Genomic DNA, 21383 nt, shown 5'->3' on the forward strand with positions numbered 1-21383 from the left:
GCTACCATCTAGTGGAGTGGAATAAAGCAGCGATTAAGCAATTCACGTGTACAGCGTGTTACTATAAATTTACGTTAATCTCGGGGTCCATAATTTATAGCACACACAGTATATGCATGTAATACTATTGTTTCCCTTTGAATTCATGTTTTTAACCGGTGAAGTAGTAGAAGTTTCATATACTAAAATAAACAAGTTCATTTGAATCACTCTTTTTATTCAATGCATGCACCCATATTATGACAACATGCTCTTCACAAATAAACAAGACCAAATAGGCAACCAAATATATGTTATGATCACCATCAAAGTATAAAGGTTTTTTTGTTAAGGGGACGCTTTAGTAAGTTTATCGAGGTAACTGTATGTGTGGATGGTGGCGAATTGATGAAATATTCATATAGGCTATTTAGTATTCTGAAATGTTTTATTTATGCAGATTGGTGTGATTAAACAAACAATGGTTTGATGAAATATAGAATGTGTGTGTGACTGTGTGTGTGTGATTATGTGTCTGTGTGTGTGTAGGTGTGTGTGTGTGTGCATGTGTGTGTGTGTGCAAGCATGTGTTTCTAAAAGACAAAAGTGAAAGCCTATTCGTTCATTTGATTGGAACAGAATTTCATTGCAAAAACAAGGTTAACATATTATTTATACAACAATAGTATCAGTAAAAATTATGTGATAAAGTAAACAACATAATAAGGAGCATCGATTGTTACAAAATGAAGCTATACAGTCAAATGTAATGCATTCCTACCAGAGTATTTAAAACCAGTTGGATCCCCTGGAGAGAACAAAAGCAGTTCATATATACAGTGCAAAACTAGAAGTGCTAAGCTGGTTTCTCTATGCTGGCTGGTGCATTATAAATAAGCTAAAACAGTACACGTTAAGAAAAAAATTATAATTCATATTGAAAGTATTATACAGTGGTTTCATATATCGCCATTTTAGATATATTCACTTTGGGTTGATATTTTCCTAATACCTTCTCTACTCTATTTCAAATAACAGCATTTAAGTAAGTAATTTGCATTCTGAATGCAAAAAGGGGTATCATAATAAAATAAATTCAATTCATGACAAATGTTCCTCTATCACTTCATAATAATGCAATTTGTAAAAATACTGAATTATTACAAATGATGGAACATATGGAAGCTGACTGTGTATAGCAAAGAAAAGGAAATAAGATGAAGTAGAGACAAAAAATACAGTATTTTCCAGTGAAAATGTTATACATGTGGCTGGGAAAGTGTGCAGTCTGCATGTACTTTATAGAGGTGCCCAAAAGGACAGTTAAAGGATTCAAGGCAACAAATAGAGAGGCTAAAATTCCAGAGTGTATGAGCCAGAAGTTTGTGCATAGCTTAAGATGCCTGCACAAGTTAGATGAACAGAATTAAAGCCCAAGTGTTGCCTTGGCCTTGAGATGATTTACTTCTGACTTTTGGAAAGGAATGACTGGACACTTGACATGTTTATGATGTGCACATACAGTACACTTTTGCTTTTGTTAAGTAACATATGGACAAGATACAGTTTATTAACTAAATCTCCAGTGTTTTTGAAATATAGTCAGTGTTAAACATGAGCAACTCAGTGGGCAGCATCTGAGAGCATCCAGTGTTATATCCAGTGTTTACACATGATTTCCAGTCATTTGAGTAAACATTCAGTCTTATATGACCAGTCACTGAGTCTGAATTTAAGTGGATTCACTACTAAGATTTAATGTATTCGAAATGGCGGCCTCCTATAATGGCTGCTGCATTTTAGATATTTTTACACTGATGTAGCCTTTGAAATCTCTGCTCTATGGTTTGGCAGTCACACAAGTCTGTTTGTGTTACAATTTATATACGGTTGGTCACTCCCACAAAGAGTGGCCCCCATAATGAATGTTGAAGACAGCGAGTAAATCAGTTTGACATAGATTACAGCAGCCTGGTACATACTGTTCTCTATTATACACTGGACTGTGTGCAAAACTGAGGTAAGTCAATGACCTATAATTAACTTTCAATAGAAACTGAGACAATTTCCAGTGTATATAACGGGGAATCCAAAGAGACTGTTTACAGTCAATAATGAATAGTTACAGTGTAGAGATCAAAAGTTAAATGTATGGATAATGTATCGTAATAATGTAGAATGGACATTGCTACAGTATTCCTTAACCTGTGTTCATTCCTAACTCTAATAAAAAATCCCAACAAATAAAACTTTACAAAAAATCTAGTAATAGTTTGTGTTATACGTGGCAAACATAATGGGATCAGCATTACAGTGAGTTATAAGGCACAGGACATTATTTGTTTACAATAGCAGTAAGATAGATCATCAGTCATTTTCAATGACTTCCACTGGCATCCAAGCAAGCCATGTTCAGTGACAGTGCTATAAAACGAACAGGACCCATAGAGCAGGGATACAATGAACCCAGTTATAGAAAGAGATGTTCATGAAGAGCTGTATATATCTGTGTTCCTATTTAAAAATGAAGTTCAAGAGAGCCTTAACAACTTTTTCTGCCCCCCTTCTGAGAAGGGGTGGGGAGGAGTTGTAGAGGAGAAAAGGGGTTGTGTTTGGGCCCTGGTCAGTAGGAACAGAACACACTACTGTGCTCCACGTGCTCCCATCTCATACACAGCTGCTCTGGATGAGAAAATGGTAGTCGGAATATGACGTGGCAGCTTCACTCTCTCCCTCTGTGACACAGCTCATTTCACTCTGTAAAGCCAAAACAGGAAAGGTCATTCAAAGTTCACCCTTTTGAGAAATCTTTTCAAGTGAAAAGAGAGAGATTTACTCACAGACTGAGAGACACGGAAGTGATAGGTGACATCCTGGAAGGTGAGCACTGGCACTGACCACAGGTGGTCTGTCCCCTTTGAAGAGAGAAAATACATCAGTCTATGCATCAGTAAAGCAATCTAGCTCTACTCATCCTGGCACACGTTTACAGTAATAATTTGAATGGGTGTTTTGGCAGCTAATTCAATTTACCATGGAAGATTTGCTCTGTCCACCATAGAGTTCTGTTTCGCTGTGGTCAGGACACAAGCGGCCTTTAGTGGACCCACACTGACGCACCCACACATTTTCATTGGACCTGCAGATGTAAGGGGCCAATCAAATTCATTCTTTAATTGTGTGAGACTTTTCATTGCAACTGAACATGAGGATGATTGAGGTTTCCATGTGTGCATCCAGCCCCCTTTACTGCAGTAGATTCCATGTATACTACTCACCTCATGTGAAGAGTTATTTGTGATAAAGAAGAGTTCTTGTTTCCAAGAAGTGATATAATGTAGCTGGAAACAAAACAAACGTTGCATTTTTAGGAATGTACATGTACAACATACAGCCGAACTAAGACATTAGGTAACAGAGTGGTGTGCAACAAATAAAATAAACATGAAACGAATCCACACCTGCATCTTCCAGGAGACTGACAGGCCTGCATAGTTATCTGTTGGTCGTTTTCCAAGATGTGCAGATCAAGAGAAGGAGTAAAGGTCTCTCCTGTGAAAGTGGCAGAATGTGCGATGGCATTTTGAGCATTAGTATTCATTTCCACGTAAAATATACAAAGGACCCAATGGCGATGACCATAATCAAGCTAGAAAATGTCTGGATGGTGTTGCTATGTTACAGGGGGTGTGGTGGCACGTCTGTGACATGTGTGGGTGTCTGTGCATGTCCAGTCACCCGCAGTGTGTGTGCTGCGTTGTCTGCGTGGGGGGGGCTGCTGCCCCCGGGGCAGGTGGTTGGTGGCCCCCGCTCCCCCCAGATCGGAGGGGGCGGGTCTCTTAGCCTTGGCCAGGTACAGAGGAGTCGAAGTGTGACTCAGACGGTTCCTGTTGCGACCATCTTTATCCATCAGGCGGGACTTGGCCTTCTTGTTAATGGTTCCGGTTGTGGGGATCATGCTGCTTAGATCTGGAGCAGAGCTAAGTAAGTAATGCATCATGGATGTCTCACAATAGTTAACCATCATATTAGACGAGTGACTGACCTGATGTGGATTGGTTGTTACTTGGGGACAGAACTGTAGCTGATTGGTTGTTTGTGGCAGTTGTGGGTGGGCAGCAGGCCCCATGATCTGACAGGGAAGGGACTGTGTCTGGACAGAACAGGTACAGAGATAAATACTCATCAAGAAACATGGAGAGCCAGGGCTCTTTTGGACATATGTAGCTCAATTACTAGCTGCATTACACTGTATCCCCTTACAAACATGGTTTGTTATCCAAACATGCCAAAAAATGATGTGACATTAAAATATCCTCAGACCTTGTGGACTGAAGGTTGTGGACTCGTAAGAACTCTCATGAGAGGATCCCAATGCAGCTCTGGACCTGAGAACCAGAGAACTCAGTGAGAAAAACATACCGTTTCAGACAGACAGTGATGCACATGATGAGCATTAGTATTTAACAACTGTGGCCCAATTCTTCAATGCTGAGATAAGTCATGACCTTATTTGAGCCACAGAAACACCTTAATAACAAATCCTTCAATCACAGATAAGAAAGACTGAAAGATCATGAAACTGAAAACGCGAAGAGAACCGCGGAAAAACCTAGAGCAAGCCTACCACGGACAGACCGGGGGACAGAGAGTGACAGTAGCAGTGAAGATAGGCATCCAGGAAATGTAGAGAGAACAGGACGATACAACGCTACAGTAGACAAGGAGAAGGAGAGAAAGAGAGAGAAAGGAAAAAGTAAAGTAGACGTAAGACGTAAAGTAGTGAAGATCACAAAGACAATATAGAAAACAGCAGAAGAGTCTAGTTGTGTGTATGTTTAGAGGAGCATATACCCGTCTTTCTCATTGACGTCTCCTCTGTGGTGCAGGGTCAACACGTACAGTATGGACATGGAAATGACACTGAGGACAAACACAAAGATAGCATCTCTAGCGATTCCTTTCCACGGATCAACCATAATGTACCTGCCATTTCGGAATGAGCAATGCATTTTTAAAGCAAACAAGATGCTGTTTTCTGATTCTTGTTGCTTTTCCCCCTCGTCCTGACACACTCTAACCTGAAGGCCATCACGACAACCAGGGCCAGGATGGTGCCCTGCATGAACCTGTGGCTGATGCAACCTTGCTCTGGAGAAGGGCTCTGCAACCACACCAAAAACACAGTGATCAAACACACTCTATACAACACAGCAAGGCTACATTGTATTCCGAGTGCTCCGCGGTGTTACAGTGCTGAGAGCCAGACCTTGCTGTCTGGTTTAACCATCTTCTTCTTCAGTGGGCCGCTTCCTGTCCTGCTAAACTGACTTCCCGATTGGCTGCAAAGACAATAACATCAAATCAATTGTGTGATTAACTTTTTGTAATTTTTTGTATGCCTCCCTGTGTAATCTCGGGGTCTTCCCGACCCGCCCCCCTCTCTCCTCCATCCTTCACGTCATCCTTCCATCCCCCTCCTCCTCTCACCTGACGGTCCCTCCGCTCACAGTACTCTTCATGCTGTCCAGGCGGCGAAGCTTGGCCAGCTTGCGGCTCCAGCGCTCCAGCTCGTCTATGCGGGTCTCCAGGTTGTCTGTGAGCTTACACAGCTCCTTCACAGCCCCCACGTTCTCCATGAAGATACGATCCTAGAACAGAGGAGGCCTGGGTGTCAGGACCCACACCCAGCATGTGCTGCATGTTCAGGCACTCAACGAGGGATATGTTACCTTGTTGACCACCAGCAGCTTGGGGATAGTCTCTCCGTTGGCGAAGACGACGTCCCCGCCCTCCTTCACTGCCTCGGGGAGGATCTGTTGAACCTCCTGGGCTATCACGCCTGGAGACAGGAAATAGGTCATACAAGATCTCCAGGAAGGTTTTCTACATCCACAACAGTCAGAAAACATAGAAACACCTCGATATGGAGAAACAAATGATGAAAGGATCTCCGTAAGACAGATCACACATGAATGGTAAGATGGGAACCTATGATTGGCTGTCAGTAACAACTCTGTTCTCGTTTTAAGTTACCAGTCTCTGCAGTGTTCTCTATGCCGACGCTGGCTGCAAACTCTGGCTTGTAATGATAATGAACCAGCCTCATCTGAGAGATCCGTTTCAAATTGTCAGTGGTGTCCACCTACACACAAAGGATGACACACAACGCATGCAGGTGTAGGGGAAGGGTCATGAAAGGCCAGGAAATGAATGAATCAATGATCATATTACTGAACTATATGCGGTTGTATGCGATACTGAAAATGTTGGTCAGACATGACAAACATGCAAACTCTATGATTCATGACAACACAAAACAGAGAATAAACACACACACACACACACACCTCCTGGACGTTCTCTTTGGCCCGGAGGTCAGAAGGGTGCACCAGGGAACCCATAACTTTGAGGTTGCCGTGGATGACCATAGCCTCATCTGGACGGTCAGTATTGATGCCCACCCGGCCGTGGTGGTAGACAGAGTCTGGCAGCTGACCACGCTGCCATAGGACCTCACTGTCACTCTCAAACTGGCCTGGGTTAGACGCCTGGAGGGGAGAGATGGGTGCAGACACAGAGAGACATTCAGATTGATGACAGTGACTGAATGGAGAGCTACAACATAGGAACAGTTTGGTTGCAGTTCATTCAACTTGAGCCAAACTTTTAAATGTTTTAATTGAATTCAAAAACTGAAAGTAGGCTGTTTTGAATACATTTGTGAGATTAATATGGAAGTAGGCAACCAAAAGTATTCGATTTAGTTTTCTGAAATTATTGAATTGCAACTAAATAGAGCTACAAAATGTGCGAACGTGGTTTTGCATTTCATCTAGTGCTAAAGCACAGAAGTAAGGATTAAGTAATCATTGATGCCTTTCAAATTAATTCCGACATGGTAGATCTGAAAAATAAGAGTTTTTACAACCAATAATTACATAAGTAACCTATAATTAGTAATAATAATGTTATTCTGTATTTTAGGCAGGTGCAAAACCTATAAACTATAATGTGAATTGAGAGTCAGTCAAGGGAGTCTGGATTCTGTCACATATTCAAGTAAGTGAAATGCAATTTTGCCATATTTCTTTAAACTGACCAGATAAAGAATCTCCCCAAAAAAAGAATTGCTGTATATCCAAAATACTTTTGTATATTAAAGTTTACATTCAAAACAATGGATTGTAATGACACACAGTGATGGAGAGATGAAGCATCGTGACAAATGAACACAGGATGAACTCGAGAGAGGACCTTTTAGAGACATAGACCATGACAGATGGAAGACACATGATGTCACAATGAGAAAGGCAATCATTGGAGGAGGACGGTCAGACAGACACGGCCAGACTGACAGAGGTTACCCTGACGATGATCCTCTCGGACACCTGAGCTGCCACCGTGAAGCTCTGACTGTGGGACTGAGCCTGCAGTGCCACCACCAGCATGAAGTACCTGATGACACACACACACACACACACATGCAGGCACACACATATACACACAAAACACATTCAAGCTGTTGCTGTTCGACTGTATATCCACCAGTGAACAGAACTAAGCGTAAGGGTGTTTCAGGCCACCATACCGTACCTCTGGTCAGGGTTGGGCTTGCCCTTCTTCCTCATGTTATTGGCCGTGGTCTCACTAAAGTGTAACCGTCCTACCGTAACCTTGGTTACTTGTTCTGGTGGCACAGTCACCCTAAAAAAAACACGAGCCAGACACCCCCCATATGTCATATATGTGTTTGTACAGTGACACACGTGACATTACTGACACCCCATCAACTCTGACTCACAGTACAGGCTTGAAAGGCCTCTTGCTGCGGTCAGACTGGGACTGCTCCACGTTGATGGACTGGTTCATGGCCTCCAGCTGGAAGGAAGGACAGGTTCCAGTCAGCTCAACCCCTGCTAGTCTGTTATAGTCAATCGTTGACAGTGTCACTCAACTTCTCCACCCTCACCTTGACTCCGTTGAGTTTGAGAAAGAAGCAGTCGATTGGCTGTAAGCCATCGTTGGTCTTGATGTACTTGGGGTCCCCCAGCATGCCAATGTACACTGTGACCTGGAAGTGGTTCTTCTTCTGGCAGACAAAGGCATCATCCGCCAGGGAGAAGTTAAAGCCCTTGTCGGCATCGACGCGATAGGTGGGCATCGGGCTTCATGGCAGGGAGAAAGGGGTATAGGGGTTGGACAGTAAATGTGAATCCAAAGCAAAAGTGGGTTCTTTATTTACATTATGAAACACTAGAGGGAGCTTGTGCCCCAGACAAAGTGTATCCACAGACCACATTAAAGCTCAGAAAGACGAATTTATGAAATCCTCTGGAAAAATACGTCAAAGATTCTTCAACTAGTTCATAATGTTTCTCTGATTTAGACTGTGAGAGCCAGGCTAGGTAACGAAGAGAAAAATTATAATACGATGTTTTGCAGCTTGTCGGAATTTCTCCTATCCTTTTGACCTTACAACTCATATTTCTCAGTTCGGCATAGCAATGTGCATAGGTAGGTGTTCTCATCCGCCTCCCTCCCCTCACCCTCTTTCTTAACCGAAACCCTGAAAACCAGTCACTCCTCCGCAGTGCTCACCTCGCAGGAATTCCTGGACCTCTACAACTCATCTCTTCCTTCTCTTCTGCCTCTTTATCATTCTATACCCTCTACCCCGTTATAAATCTTTACCCTCCCTCGTTTCTCTCTGCCCGTGTTCAGAGTTCTAACAATGCTTTCTCCCACAACTGACGCCCCCCCCCCCCAAAAAAAAACCCCAATATGAATTATCAATGGATTTGCGTTCATCTAGAAACAACAATACCCACAGTTCTTTGCAGTTGCAGTCATACAGAGGAGTCCACTTGTTCTGCTGGTGGGGTTGCCATTTTATACACTGGTAGTTGGGATCAAGGTAGCTGTTTTCTGCATCCTGCATCAGGCCTGCACCAAAAAGGGATAGAGAGTATCACAAACTCATTGAAAAGATGGGGTTAGAAGACCTCATTCCAATGAGAATGCGCATAATTCATGACTCATGAAAGTCTCGGGTCATGGTAGTGAGAGTGTGAGCGTTAGTGGGAGCTGAGACGGCACGTCCAAGAGAGATCAAGACAGACAGATTCCTGCCTACCTGGTTCTTGTTTGATGATACCTGTGAGGATTTGGGCATTGAGGGTGCTGTTGGGAGAGTCTGAGTGCTTCCTCTTCTTGGCCTGGTGGGCTGGGATGCCACTGCACACGTGCGAACACACACCGCACGAACACGCAGTCGAACATAGAAATTAAAAAGAGTGTGTATACACACACACACAACAGGAGAAAAACATTTACATGGAGATGTTTGGATCCAAGTGAAGACAAACACTGATACAGTCATTCAGAAAGAATCTGAGTATTTTTGTATGATATGGTTTTTGATTACATCCCCCCCACACACACATACACTTCTTTAGAGGCAAACAAGTCTCATCAAGACATTCCCTTATTTATACTTCTCATTCCCAAGGACCCTCCCTCCCTCCCTCCCTATCCTCCCTCCCTCCCTCCTCCCTCCCTCCCTCCCTCCCTCCCTCCCTCCCTCCCTCCCTCCCTCCCTCCCTCCCTCCCTCCCTCCCTCCCTCCCTCCCTATCCTCCCTCCCTCCCTCCATCACTCACTCCTGGCCTGGAGTGTGCTGCAGTAGCTGGTGAATCATCTGACTCTGCTGCATGTCTCCACTCCCACTCGTGGCTGGGCCAATGGGGTACTGCGATATCATGGGCTCTGGCTTCAGGTACATGTCCCGATGCATGCTGGGATAGTGCCCGTGGGGGGGGAGGGGTGGTGGGGGAGTCATGTGACACATGTTTTCTGGCGTCATGGTCCTGAGCATGTGTGTGTCTGGAAGAGAGGAAGGTATAGATTCATGGCTTCATCGTGTTTTACACTGTACATGTTCTATAACTAGTAGCTATTCACCATGCTATCAAATGTCTAGTACTGTACACAATCTGTTCAGTTTCCTCCACCCTTAGCTAATGGTACTCTTCATTGTTTGAAACTGGATGAAGGCCAATCAGTTAACAATATTCCACACCTTGCTCACTACTGGGAAAAACCAACACAGGTGTGAATGGGACAGGACATTGTGAGTGTGTGTACAAATTGTATTGGACTGCTGAGACATAGGATCACAAAACCTCTTTTTGTGAACGTTTGTAGAAAACATAGAGAGGTTATCGCAGCTGTTGAAACCTTTTTCTAATTTGAATCAGCGCACAGGAACATTCAAGGAACTTGTGCTTAATAAATAACTGGTCCTACTTCCTATGTACACTGTACAAAACGTATTGATTGGTTTACATATTAACCTTGCTTTTCCTACCATTCCCTCTTCAATTGGAAAGCAATGTGTAACATCTATTGATTTCTACAAAGCAGAGAGTACAATAGATGGATGGACATCATGAAGTCAAGAGCACACGTACCTGTTTGAGGATACTGCATCTGAAAGGCTGTAACGACCCCCCCCTTCCCTCAAAGTTCAGTGATCATGTCACGTACATCCACATCATACCTGTCACCCTTTCCTCCAATTTACGGCCTCCCTAACTTAACCTCTGTCTGACTCTTCAGTCAGACAGAGTTCTTCAGCAAGTTCCAACCACCTCAGATGTTATTACTCATTACAGTTAGTCATGCTCTCTCTCTCCCCCTTGCTCTCTCTCTCTCTCCCTTACTCTATAGCTCTCTCTCTCTCGTCCTCTAGCTCTCTCCCTCTCTCTCTCTCGCTCTTTCTCGTTTGCGCTCTCTCGCTGTGGGTTCATGACGGGCCGGGTGACTTACCATTCACCTGCTGGGGAGAATATGGCTCTGAGCTGGAGTCTGGAGGAGACTCAGGTAGTGTTCTGCAACAACACAGTGGCTTTGGTTACATTCTGTACATCTTTTCTGGCTGCACATAGCAATATTACTATTATTACTACTACCACTGCTAAAGCAACTACTACTATTATTATTAATACTAATACTAAGATTCTCTAACCACTGAGTAGAAGTATTTAGAGTGTTTGACTGCAGATCAAGAGTTCACAGGTTCAAAACCCCCCTGTGCTGCATGCCACTCAAAACAAAAGTGCCTGCTAAACTAATACATTATTATTACATTAAGAATTATAATAAATAAAGACAAAAATAGACATAAAACAATTTAAAGTTATTTCTTACTTGTTATCTTCTCCATGTGGATGAATATAAATGCATTCATATTTGTATGTATTCTTACTCAGCAAATGTAATGGTCCTTTACAGTTTGTATCTGGTTGTGCTTCTTGTAACTTGACTCTGGTAGCTGCTTTTAACCTCCCTCTCTTCACTCAGCCAGTGTTTATTTGATCAGGCAGTGTTTAATCAAGTTCTGATTGCTTCACGGATTGAGCACAGACCTGGGTGTGTATCATGCTTTGTTGTGTGACAAAGAATAACTATCACATCATTAAAGAGCCTTATCCAATCCTGTTTAAAAATGATCATTGGTTCATTAAATGCTTGTACTGTATCACATAAGGTCCCTACCAATATATTTGTACCATACAGGATAACCTGATGAACATCCACACAAACACACGCACACACACACACACACGCACGCACACGCACAAACACACACACACACGCACACGCACAAACACACACACAAACACACACACACACACACCACTCTTCTCCATATCTCCACATCAGTCAGTGTATAAGATACCCAGATCCTCCCCATCCCCTCTGGGAATCCCCCTTCATCCCTGCACCCTGCTCACCCGGGGGCGTAGTGGCCCCTGTGCTCTGGCTTGACGTGGCCCTGCTGCTGGCCCAGGCAGGGGTAGTTGTGTCGAAGGAGGCCCAGGGGTGGAGGAGGGGGGTAGGGGGTCTGACAGGGAGTGGGTCCAGGCGGAGGGGCTCCCTGGCGCAACGGGATGGGGGGGCTCACGCCACACAGCAGCCCCCCAGATGTGGACACTACGGCCTGGGGGGATGAATAATTCGGTACTGGGGCGCTGTGGACCTCTGAAAAACAGCTGGGCATAGACAGAGGCAGAATCTTACTGGCACACATCACTTTGATAAGGGTGAAGTAACATGTTCTGATTAGGTTATGGTATGTGGTTTTAGCGAGGCACTACTCACATGTCAGTGCTGTCGTCCTCCTTGCTGATGTACTCCTCCAGAATACTGGTGTCGATGTTAGCTGGCTCCAGAGAGCTGGTAATATCATGACCTGAGATAGAGAAGGGGCCAGGAGGGTAGAGGGGAAGTAGGAGCCACGCTCAGTGTTTCGACTTTGATAACAGCTGCTCTTATTTCAACAAAGACACATGTTCTATTGGTTTGCTGTTGGATAACTTTATCTGGCAATATTGGATAATGTCCGTTTTTTCAAGGTTCAACCAGAAATCATCCTTAATGATGCGATTGGACACAAAGTCAAAGAAAAAAACTAGCCTGAATATGAACATTGTGACACAGGCTTCTTGTAAACGTTGGCAATCAATGCCTCACTGGGAAAGTTTGACTTTACAGAAAGCTACCTGAGTCATTATCATCGACATCATTGTCAACTATTGCAATAAAACTGTGTTTAACATGTGAATCTTTACATTGTTCATGATTTTGGCTGCAACTCTGATTCTATGTCTTTTCTTTGAAATCAGTAATCCCCCTGTCTCTGTGCTCTCCACCCCTGGGCCAACTTCACCCCTTTCAGGCAAAGCTCCCACAATCCCCAACACATGACCCCTGTAAGCTCCACAAATACTAACATGGAGGACGCGTTCACATAAACGGTTAACTAGGGGTGCATTTTTCTATTAGCTAGAAAATGACATTTAAGGTATACTGCATGATAGAATGTTTTTTCTTCGTAGGGATGAAGCAGAATAAACTGCTGATAGGGGGGTTTACCAGAGTGGGTGTGAGAGATGTGGGGTGTGGGGGGGTTAGGTAGGAGGTCAGGAAGAGGTATACAGTGGGTGGGCAAGTTACCCCCAGACTCAGGCTCCAACCTCTCCCTGCTCTTTGATAGATTAAGCAGCTACTCAGTTCGGAATGCCAAGAATTTCAGTGTTAGTGTTGGAAAAACTCTCTTTTTCTCTCTCATCTCTGTAACTTTGCTCTACGTTTTGAAATTCCAAATGAAAATCGCCATGAAATTACAGTCTGGATTTCCGCCGTCTCTCTGCCTGTTATTTCCCTTAATGTTCCTGCTTGGAAAGTCAACTGGTAGGCAGCTTTGTCCATCATAGTGATGACAACCTTCAAATGTTTCAATGTAACTTTTTCTATCATATAGTTAAACTATATATTATATAAACTTCTGTATGAAATTATTTGAATGCAATAACATCATGCAGCTGAGGCTCTCACAAAAAGTAGCAATCAGTGGCTTATCAATCAATCAAGTTTATGTTTATTTTCCTTCTTTGCCCACAATCTCTCTTATTCCCAAAAGTCCTCTTTCTTGTGAGCCTCTGTCCTCCAAAATAATTCTAGGCTCCAAGGGTCACTATACGTGCTAGTAGGCAGACAACATTGGCCAAGTCAAGGTTTGTGAACACATGCCAGAGCCAAAAAGGAGAGGAGAAGGATGGCTTCTCCTTAAATAAGGTCCAGATGTGCACCGGCACCCCACCCAAATAGGCAGTAAATTAAGGTTGGCAGGACTGATAAGGATAGAGGGGAAGTAAGAGATCGAAGGAGAAAGACAGAGAGAGAAGAGGAGGAGATACAGAGAGAATAGGAGGAAGGGGGGGGGGGGCGGGGGGAGATAGAAGGAGAAAGACAGAGAGAGAAGAGGAGGAGATACAGAGAGAATAGGAGGAGGGGGGGGGGGGAGATAGAAGGAGAAATAAAGAGACTGAAGGAAACAGAAGCAGGTTGCAAGGAAGAAAAACCATACTTATGAACAAAAAAGACTGTTGTTTAATTATGAATTAAACTGCAGTAATTGTAGAAAGTGAATAACTTTAACAGCTATCTGAGTTTGAATTGCTTTGTATTGGGATGTGTAAATATCCCTATTCCCTATGTCTTGCTCTGTCCAGCTGTGTCCGTCAGGGAACAGTACAATGATTGTCAGGCCAACTCCAATACAGACTGCTCTTTTGAGAGATTAGGGACTGAGGGGTGAGGGGGGCAGAGGGGTTGAGAGTGCGCGTGTGTGTTATGCCACCATCTCAATGCCTGAGTTGTCTGCAGTGTAATAACCTAAGATGAACACAAACAGAGGGGTGTGTATGACAAAACGCTCCTTAATCATGGTTTGACTCATATCAGTATATCTAATGGGTATCATTGTTGTTCACAAATCCAATATTTGTACATTTCCCACCCCCACACACAAATATGATTCTTTCATTTGTTCCAGTTAACAATGCCATTGCTAAGCATGGGAGAACAGCATAGGATATATATTTATTTTCAATTGAGGATCTGTTTTTGACTATACAGTACATACCAATGCTGCCCAAAATATATGGAATCAACTGTTTATTTTGTGTGTGTGTGAGGGCAAGTGTGCATTTGCGTGTGTGTATGAAGGTGTATTAATAATTAATCACACTCACGGTGCCACTTTGTGACTTTGTGTGATGGGACAAAGTCCATATAATTATCAAATGGTAAATATGACCCAGCATGCACTTAGGTGTGAACAAAAGCACCCACACATACAGTACACCAACACAGACACATACAATCACAGCATGACAATAATGTTGTTGCAACTAAAAAACATGACAATGCCAAAATAATGATTTTTTTTTATGTTACACTATTTAATTTACTTTATAAAAACGACTTTACTTAGAAGACTGTGGGTAAGCTAGCTACCTTTAAGGCCCAATTCTCAGTGACTCTAGGTCTCTATTCATCTATTACTACTACACATACGTAAACTATGAAAAATAGAAAATAAGGCTCACTACCGCAAAGTTTTAGTAGAACAAACCGATAATCTGTTTATTTGAATCCCATTTGAATTGCTCAGTTGTTACTACATACACACTGGCATGCTATCTATTTCCTCTAGCAACTCTTTGGTGCACACAAAGCCTTTCACACATGGAGACCCATTAGCAGCAGACAGGTCCACACACAGACGCAAAAACTAAGACTACAACAATAATGAATTTAAGTGTCAATATGAGGTCAAGGTATTCGTGACTTACTTTGTTATCCCATGCCTCCAAATTGTATAACTACAAACTTTAACATATGATATAGAAAATGATACAATGATAGGTATGCTAAGACGTTTCACGATCCTTTGAATGTGTGTGAAGAATTCCTTTGAAATGACATAGAGAAATCAAACGTTAACTACGGAGGAGAAAAACATCTAGGAAGAAGAAGAACAGGACAGCTGACAGCAGAACAGAGTACCTGCACGTAGCCACAGCATGTTGAAGTCCTGGAGGTGGGTGTACCTGAACCAGAAGATGAGAAGAGCAATTCCCTCTCTAATTTTCACATGTTTCCCTACAGTGGCCGTAATGCTTTTTCTTCTTTGGACCTGAGAATTGCCGGTAGGGGTTACGGATCGGTGTGTTTGTGTATGTGCAAGCAGGTGTGCGTGTGTGCATGTGTGGAGTTGTGTGTGTGTGTTGTAATGGGGATTATTCCCCAGTCATGAGACAGGGCTGTACCAGGCTACCACACACAGCCTTGTCGCCCACCAGCACTGGACGCACCGAGAGACCTAGCTCAGGAGATTATAGGGAGTGATGGGGCTGGGACTGGGACACGGGGGAGAGGTTGGGAAAGAGGGAGAGAGAGGGAGCAGTCCAGAAAAGGAGGTTGAAGGAGGGAAAGAAAGGGAACGAGGAGGGGACGGAATAACGGATTAATAAACGTAGGCATCACCTGTGGTCTACATGTGTAAAGACCTACCCTAAGAAGAACACTGGTTTGGAGAAATCAACATCCAATATTATTATTTATAGAGGAGAAAAAATGTGTTTTTGACATTACTTCAACTGAGAGTAAACGTATGTGTAACAGCTGGCTGTCACAGTATGTAAGCTACAAAGTAGTGGCTGAGCAACAATATCAAGCAACTCAAACCTAAAATAACTAGAGTGAGTACCCTACTATTAGTGAAGGAAACTCTGATGTGACCTACTTAATCTTGACGTGGTTACACGAGATCCCTGAATAACCTACAACCCACTGCTCAAATGACTGCTTCGCAGCACAAGGGCAGCAAGAACTTTACATAAGACACATCAGTTGCCATATAGGACATTGCCGTGTAAATTCCAACATCCTTATACAGAACAACAAACAACGTTTGTGAGCGAGGGATTATGAGGTGCTGATGGGAGCAGGGCGGAACGATGAAAAATAAAACAAGTTGTGAGCAGCGTTGTAAGCCTGGCTGGTCAAAAACAATGCATTCCCGTAACAGCAATACACTGTTACAGCTGTAAATCATGTGTCTAAACCAAACTCCCCCCTCCTCATCAGAACGTCTCCCCCTCCCCGCCTGGAATAAAGATCTCCTATCCACTAGCACACACTGGGAGTACAGTGGGACTTAACTGGGAGTTTACAGAAACTCACAGAAGATCTGTTGTTATCATAAAAAAGGCTCAATCCAGTTGGATGAGATGACGTGTTTGAGCCAGTAAAAGTCCACATGAAATCAGCGAAGTACCGTCTGCAGTCAGCAGTGATCAAGCTGACATGTTATGATGAAGATGATGTATCGGTTTATGCCCTGTTTAGTAATTCAACGTTTCAGGGTTAGGGTTACTCATCGTGTGGGTAGGGTCCCCCAACCACATCTACTGAAGGGTGGTGTAGGTCATTCTGAAGGGTGGTGTAGGTCATTCAGTCCTACTGTGGTGCTGCCTAATGTACGTTTGTCTATTATGAATATCCATACATGTAGCTTTCAACAAACTTTCAACTCTCTGTGGTCAGATGACATTGTGACAATGAAATACACCGATGCAAATGCCTGCAAATGGATGCTGATAAGAGGAAACTCCATCCTTAAAGCAGGGACTCTCAACAAACAAAAAAATGCTAATGACAGATACGCGCCACTATTGTAATGATAATCAGACAGTGTATTGTGGCCTGGTGTGTGTTTATGCAGGCATGTGTCTGTGTGCATGCGTGAGTGAGGGAATGAACAAGTGTGTGTGTGAGTGTGCGTGTGCGTGTGTGAGGACGCAAGTGAGAAAGGGAGAGGTCATGTTTTCCAGGGCTTGCTGTGTTTCTCTCTGCTGCCCAGGCTTCCTCCACCCAGCGTGTCTGTGCTATCTCTCCCCCTCGCCCTGTCTGCACACTGTCACTCTAATGGACTCAGAGAGAGAGAGAGCCCAGGGACGGGGAAAGACCCAGACCCAGAGAAAAACACCAGTCTCACCTCTTTGTGTTTTAACGGCCACTAAAGGGTATGCCAAGAATGTTCACCGTGCATTAGCGTGAGTGTACATATATTTCACTAATCCTTGCCAACTACTGTTAACCAGTGCAATACATGACACTGTTTTACATGCATTTGTGTCCCAGGAAAAACGCATAATGGTGCTGCTCGAAATGTAAAACCTAAATGAGTTTCTGTAATTCAGGCCTTATATTGTTTTTCAGAATATTTTACAACATTGGATTTAGGGAAAAGTAAGCCAATACATGTTCTCTGAACTGTACCTTAAGCTAAGTGATCTTGTCGAGAGGTGTTTGACTGATGATGTACAGTTTTTCTCAACCAAGAGAGCAGCTCTGAGTTCATGTGAGGCGTCCCATCCCCACCAGCTGACACTATGGTAGGATGTAGGTGACCATCTAGGTCAGCTTTTCTAGTAAGCTTTTTTTTTGTACGAGGTCCCAAACAAATAATACATGTAGGTTTGAAGGAAGCATGACACCATGATGGGAAACATGAAGGTGGGATGACACATGACAAACACAAACAAGCTCATCAAGACACTGATGAAGAACCAAAGGAAACCTGCCAAAATCAAAGTGTGGACGATACATCCATCGCCAAAAAACAGCACACATCAGTACCTAAACCAACTGCTCCTGTCTCATTTGCCAGTCTCCGAACGTGGATGTAGTCCGGGCAGAGTGGCTGAAATAAAGCCAAAGAAAGAACATCTCTCTCACTCCCAAAGGAAGAATGTAAACACTCTAAATTCTTGTCAGAGTGGAACAGAACACTTGACAGGCATGGACTGCTGTGTATATTCAAGTCAACAGTTTGTGTATACGATACCAAAGGGTTAAGTCTCACCACAGGTCTTTTTTTTCACGCAGGGCGCAATGTCAGCCTTTATGTGCTCTTGACTTTGCCTAAACACTTGACATCCAAAGTCACAACAAAGCACTAAATAATGAAAAGGGGAATGATTTGGTGATATAAATCAGTAAAGGTTAGTGGCACTGCCTTGTTTTTTTTGTTCCACAACAATCGATTTTAATGGCAGCTCAGGCGTGCACCATCACAACTAGCTTTGGCTGTGGAGCAACAGTTTTCTGGAGGATGTTTAAGACGAAACAGAGAAGAAGACCATCACTGTTGGTATGTCAACACAGTCCAATTCACTACATCCATCACTTGAACACTTGTTCACACACACATACACACCCATACATACACACACACACACACACACAAAGGTGACAACTGTGTAACCAACCGCAATTGATGTCCAACCACAAGTGGTGTCAAACCTATGGACACTACTGCCGATGTATAGGGACAATACAAAATTGTAATGGCTCAGGTTTTTTCTTTCTCCCTTGCACCTCTACATAGCCCTTACAACACACCATTTATCTTTACTTGCATTCCTATCCCTGCCCCCTTTCTCTTCCTCCACTCTCTTATTCATGCAAGACTATTCAGTCACTCCATCTTCCAACTTCTGCTACTCGTCACCATCACTTTTGCTCCATGTAGGTTACCCGTTAACCTCTCTCCTTTCGCTCGTTTTGTTTTTCTCAGCATTTAAGAAATTCTTTCAGGGACCCCCAACTTTCTGTGACCCCAGTGTAACTGAAACACAGACCAATAGCGTGGTAGTCCTATCAAGGCCAGAGGTCAAATGCCTTAATAAACTTATCATGCACAGAGAAATGGACCGAGATCCTGGAGTAGTTATCCATGCTGCTAACCACCTGTGGTCCAAAGTAGTAAATCACAGTAATCTAACGCAGGCTTCTACAACTCTTGAATGGCAGGACAACTTTCAAATGCAATTGAGAGCAGATGAAGGGGTTGTAGGCAAATAGGGAGAACTTTTTTATAAACAATTATTAATGTAAAAATTACTTTTGAACATTCACAGAATTGACAACCACTAGTATGCCTACCGTTATTTCGTGATTTGTAAATAATGAAGAACGTATCGAAATAATTTCTATAATAAGAAAACATTAGAAAACAACGTTTTCCTAACATTGAAATGTACTGACAGTCTCTGGGAGAAGGGTGTGTATTCAGGCGCATAACAGTATTTAACGCACACTTTTACCAATGTTTTAAAATTGGCCTAGTAAAAATGTGTGATAAGAAATACGAACTTTCCTTACCTTCAAAAAATCTCTGTAACGCTTCAGTTTCATCAACCACGTCCATCCTAGCGGGTCCCACTTAAAAAATCCATGAACGTCTCCCCTTGTCCGAACGAAATAGTTTCGTATCGGGGAAATTCTCACAGATACATCCCGGATTCAAATGGCTCCGTGGCTGGACTTAGGTGCAATTATTGTCTTAAGGAAATCCACTAGCCTTCTCGGCGACCACTTGTCCTATGAATAGGCTTCACGATTTCGAGCTAAATATTCCCGTCCTCTACAATAGTGTTGAAACAAAACGCCTCCTATGTTAGGTGTTTTAGAAAAACAATTTTACTAGCTGAAACCCAACAGGTAGGTTATGTTGACATCATGACACTTAGTCAAATACATCGTACGAAAATCATTCAAGCATTATTCTGATTAATTAATTATCCAATTTCGTATTGGAGGTTAATTATATTTGAAGTTGAACGCAGGTTCTTTACTGAAGTAATTCGTTGGAAGACTACGACTTAACCAATTCCCTCCCTTCGTCGCCTCTCCCTTGTTGATGGGACGTACGCGCAACTGAGTCATACAATGTGTTCCGGGGGACTTGGAGTAGAGGAGTTGGGACAGCACAGGTGTACCTCCTCCACTGATGGAGATGTACCCCGCCGTGAACACGTCAGCTGTTTAAGAGGGAAATCACTGGTCCAAATCAATTGTCTCTAGAAATGTGTATAAAAAAAAAATGCCGTTAGGTCCACGTGCCATCTACATTCATTAAATGGTTGGCCTCTTGAGAAGCTGTGTGAGGAAGTTATTACTTGGCAGTAACTGGTAAAGTCATACTTTGTCACCAACAATTCAATCGTTTTTCCTTCTAGCATGAGAAGCAAGTCCTGACGCTTCGAGGTGCAAGACAATTTGTACAGTAAAAACAGTTTGTAACATATTCCATTTATGATTGTATTGAAGAGTTAGATACACTACAGTATACTTTGCTTTTGTATGTGACCATAGATATCCAGACAGTCGTGTTTATTGTAGGCTATAAGTCTAACAATAGGAGGGACATGTAGATAATTTAACTCCCCGGAACTGTGCGTGGTGTCACATTCAGTCATATTTAACTTACACACAGGGTCATGTGTCTATTGAATTCCTCATGTTCTAACCCTCATGCACCTCTCCAGAAAGTTTGTAGAGATCTCCCATGGGAGGAAAGGATGATCCATTTCTCTCATCCTTATCAGCTACAACCCACCCCCCTCAAACAAAGCCACTGTGTGCAGCCCCCTCTGACCCCCCCCCGACCCTCCCCCCGACCCTCCCCCTGCGTGTGAGATGCTGTTTTGTTGTCTTGTCCCCCACAGCTGGAGCCTCTCTCTTTCCCTGTCTTCCCCTCTTTTCCTCTGTTCAACCCAAACAACGCCTCCGTTATTTCTACCACACTATGCAGATTGTTTCCGAGGACACAGGCAAAAGACAGAGAGAGAGAGAAATTGAGGCTGCAAGTGACAATGAAACAGCTGGGCATGTTCATGAGGTTCATTTTGGTATTTTGTATTTTGTATGTAGATATGTAAATTGACATTGCAATACAATGGAAAATTATAAAACTGTGGCTATCCGTTTCTCTGTTCTTTTGTTTTACATTCTCAAAAGGACTGACAACCTAACGGTGGACTTATGCTGTGTAGCCTAACTTTCCTCCTAGCTTTTGCTGTTAACACTTTTTTTTTGACATAACACATTCCTTCAGTATGTTATCTTTTGATAATATGCAGTGCGTTGTGGCCTGGTATGTAATATGAAAGTGAGCGTGTGTGTATGCATCTGTGTGTTTGCCTG

At 43.1% G+C, this 21383-nt stretch overlaps 1 protein-coding gene across 5 annotated transcripts; it reads right to left on the minus strand.

The window, feature by feature from the left end:
* Positions 1–235: 235 nt before the first annotated feature.
* Positions 236–20067, minus strand: myrf (myelin regulatory factor). 5 transcript variants are annotated; one of them, XM_047034961.1, is made up of 26 exons: positions 19560–20067; positions 12144–12234; positions 11777–12034; positions 10809–10870; positions 9641–9863; positions 9137–9216; positions 8811–8925; positions 7952–8147; positions 7784–7860; positions 7576–7686; positions 7338–7437; positions 6330–6530; positions 6016–6124; positions 5712–5821; positions 5470–5630; positions 5249–5321; positions 5061–5143; positions 4834–4902; positions 4303–4367; positions 4025–4132; positions 3718–3948; positions 3441–3531; positions 3258–3320; positions 3013–3118; positions 2820–2894; positions 236–2736 (listed from the first exon to the last, which is right to left on the minus strand). In XM_047034961.1, exons 1-26 carry the CDS (start codon positions 19603–19605, stop codon positions 2647–2649), a joined length of 2994 nt encoding a protein of 997 aa, XP_046890917.1. In that variant the 5' UTR covers positions 19606–20067; the 3' UTR covers positions 236–2646. The 5 variants fall into 5 exon arrangements, with proteins under 5 accessions (XP_046890917.1, XP_046890916.1, XP_046890915.1 ...); XM_047034960.1 differs by having other exon boundaries at positions 7347–7437; positions 9116–9216; XM_047034959.1 differs by having other exon boundaries at positions 9116–9216.
* Positions 20068–21383: the final 1316 nt, after the last annotated feature.

Source organism: Hypomesus transpacificus, chromosome 14, assembly GCF_021917145.1.
Source record: "Hypomesus transpacificus isolate Combined female chromosome 14, fHypTra1, whole genome shotgun sequence".
In the NCBI taxonomy this organism is placed as follows: domain Eukaryota; kingdom Metazoa; phylum Chordata; class Actinopteri; order Osmeriformes; family Osmeridae; genus Hypomesus; species Hypomesus transpacificus.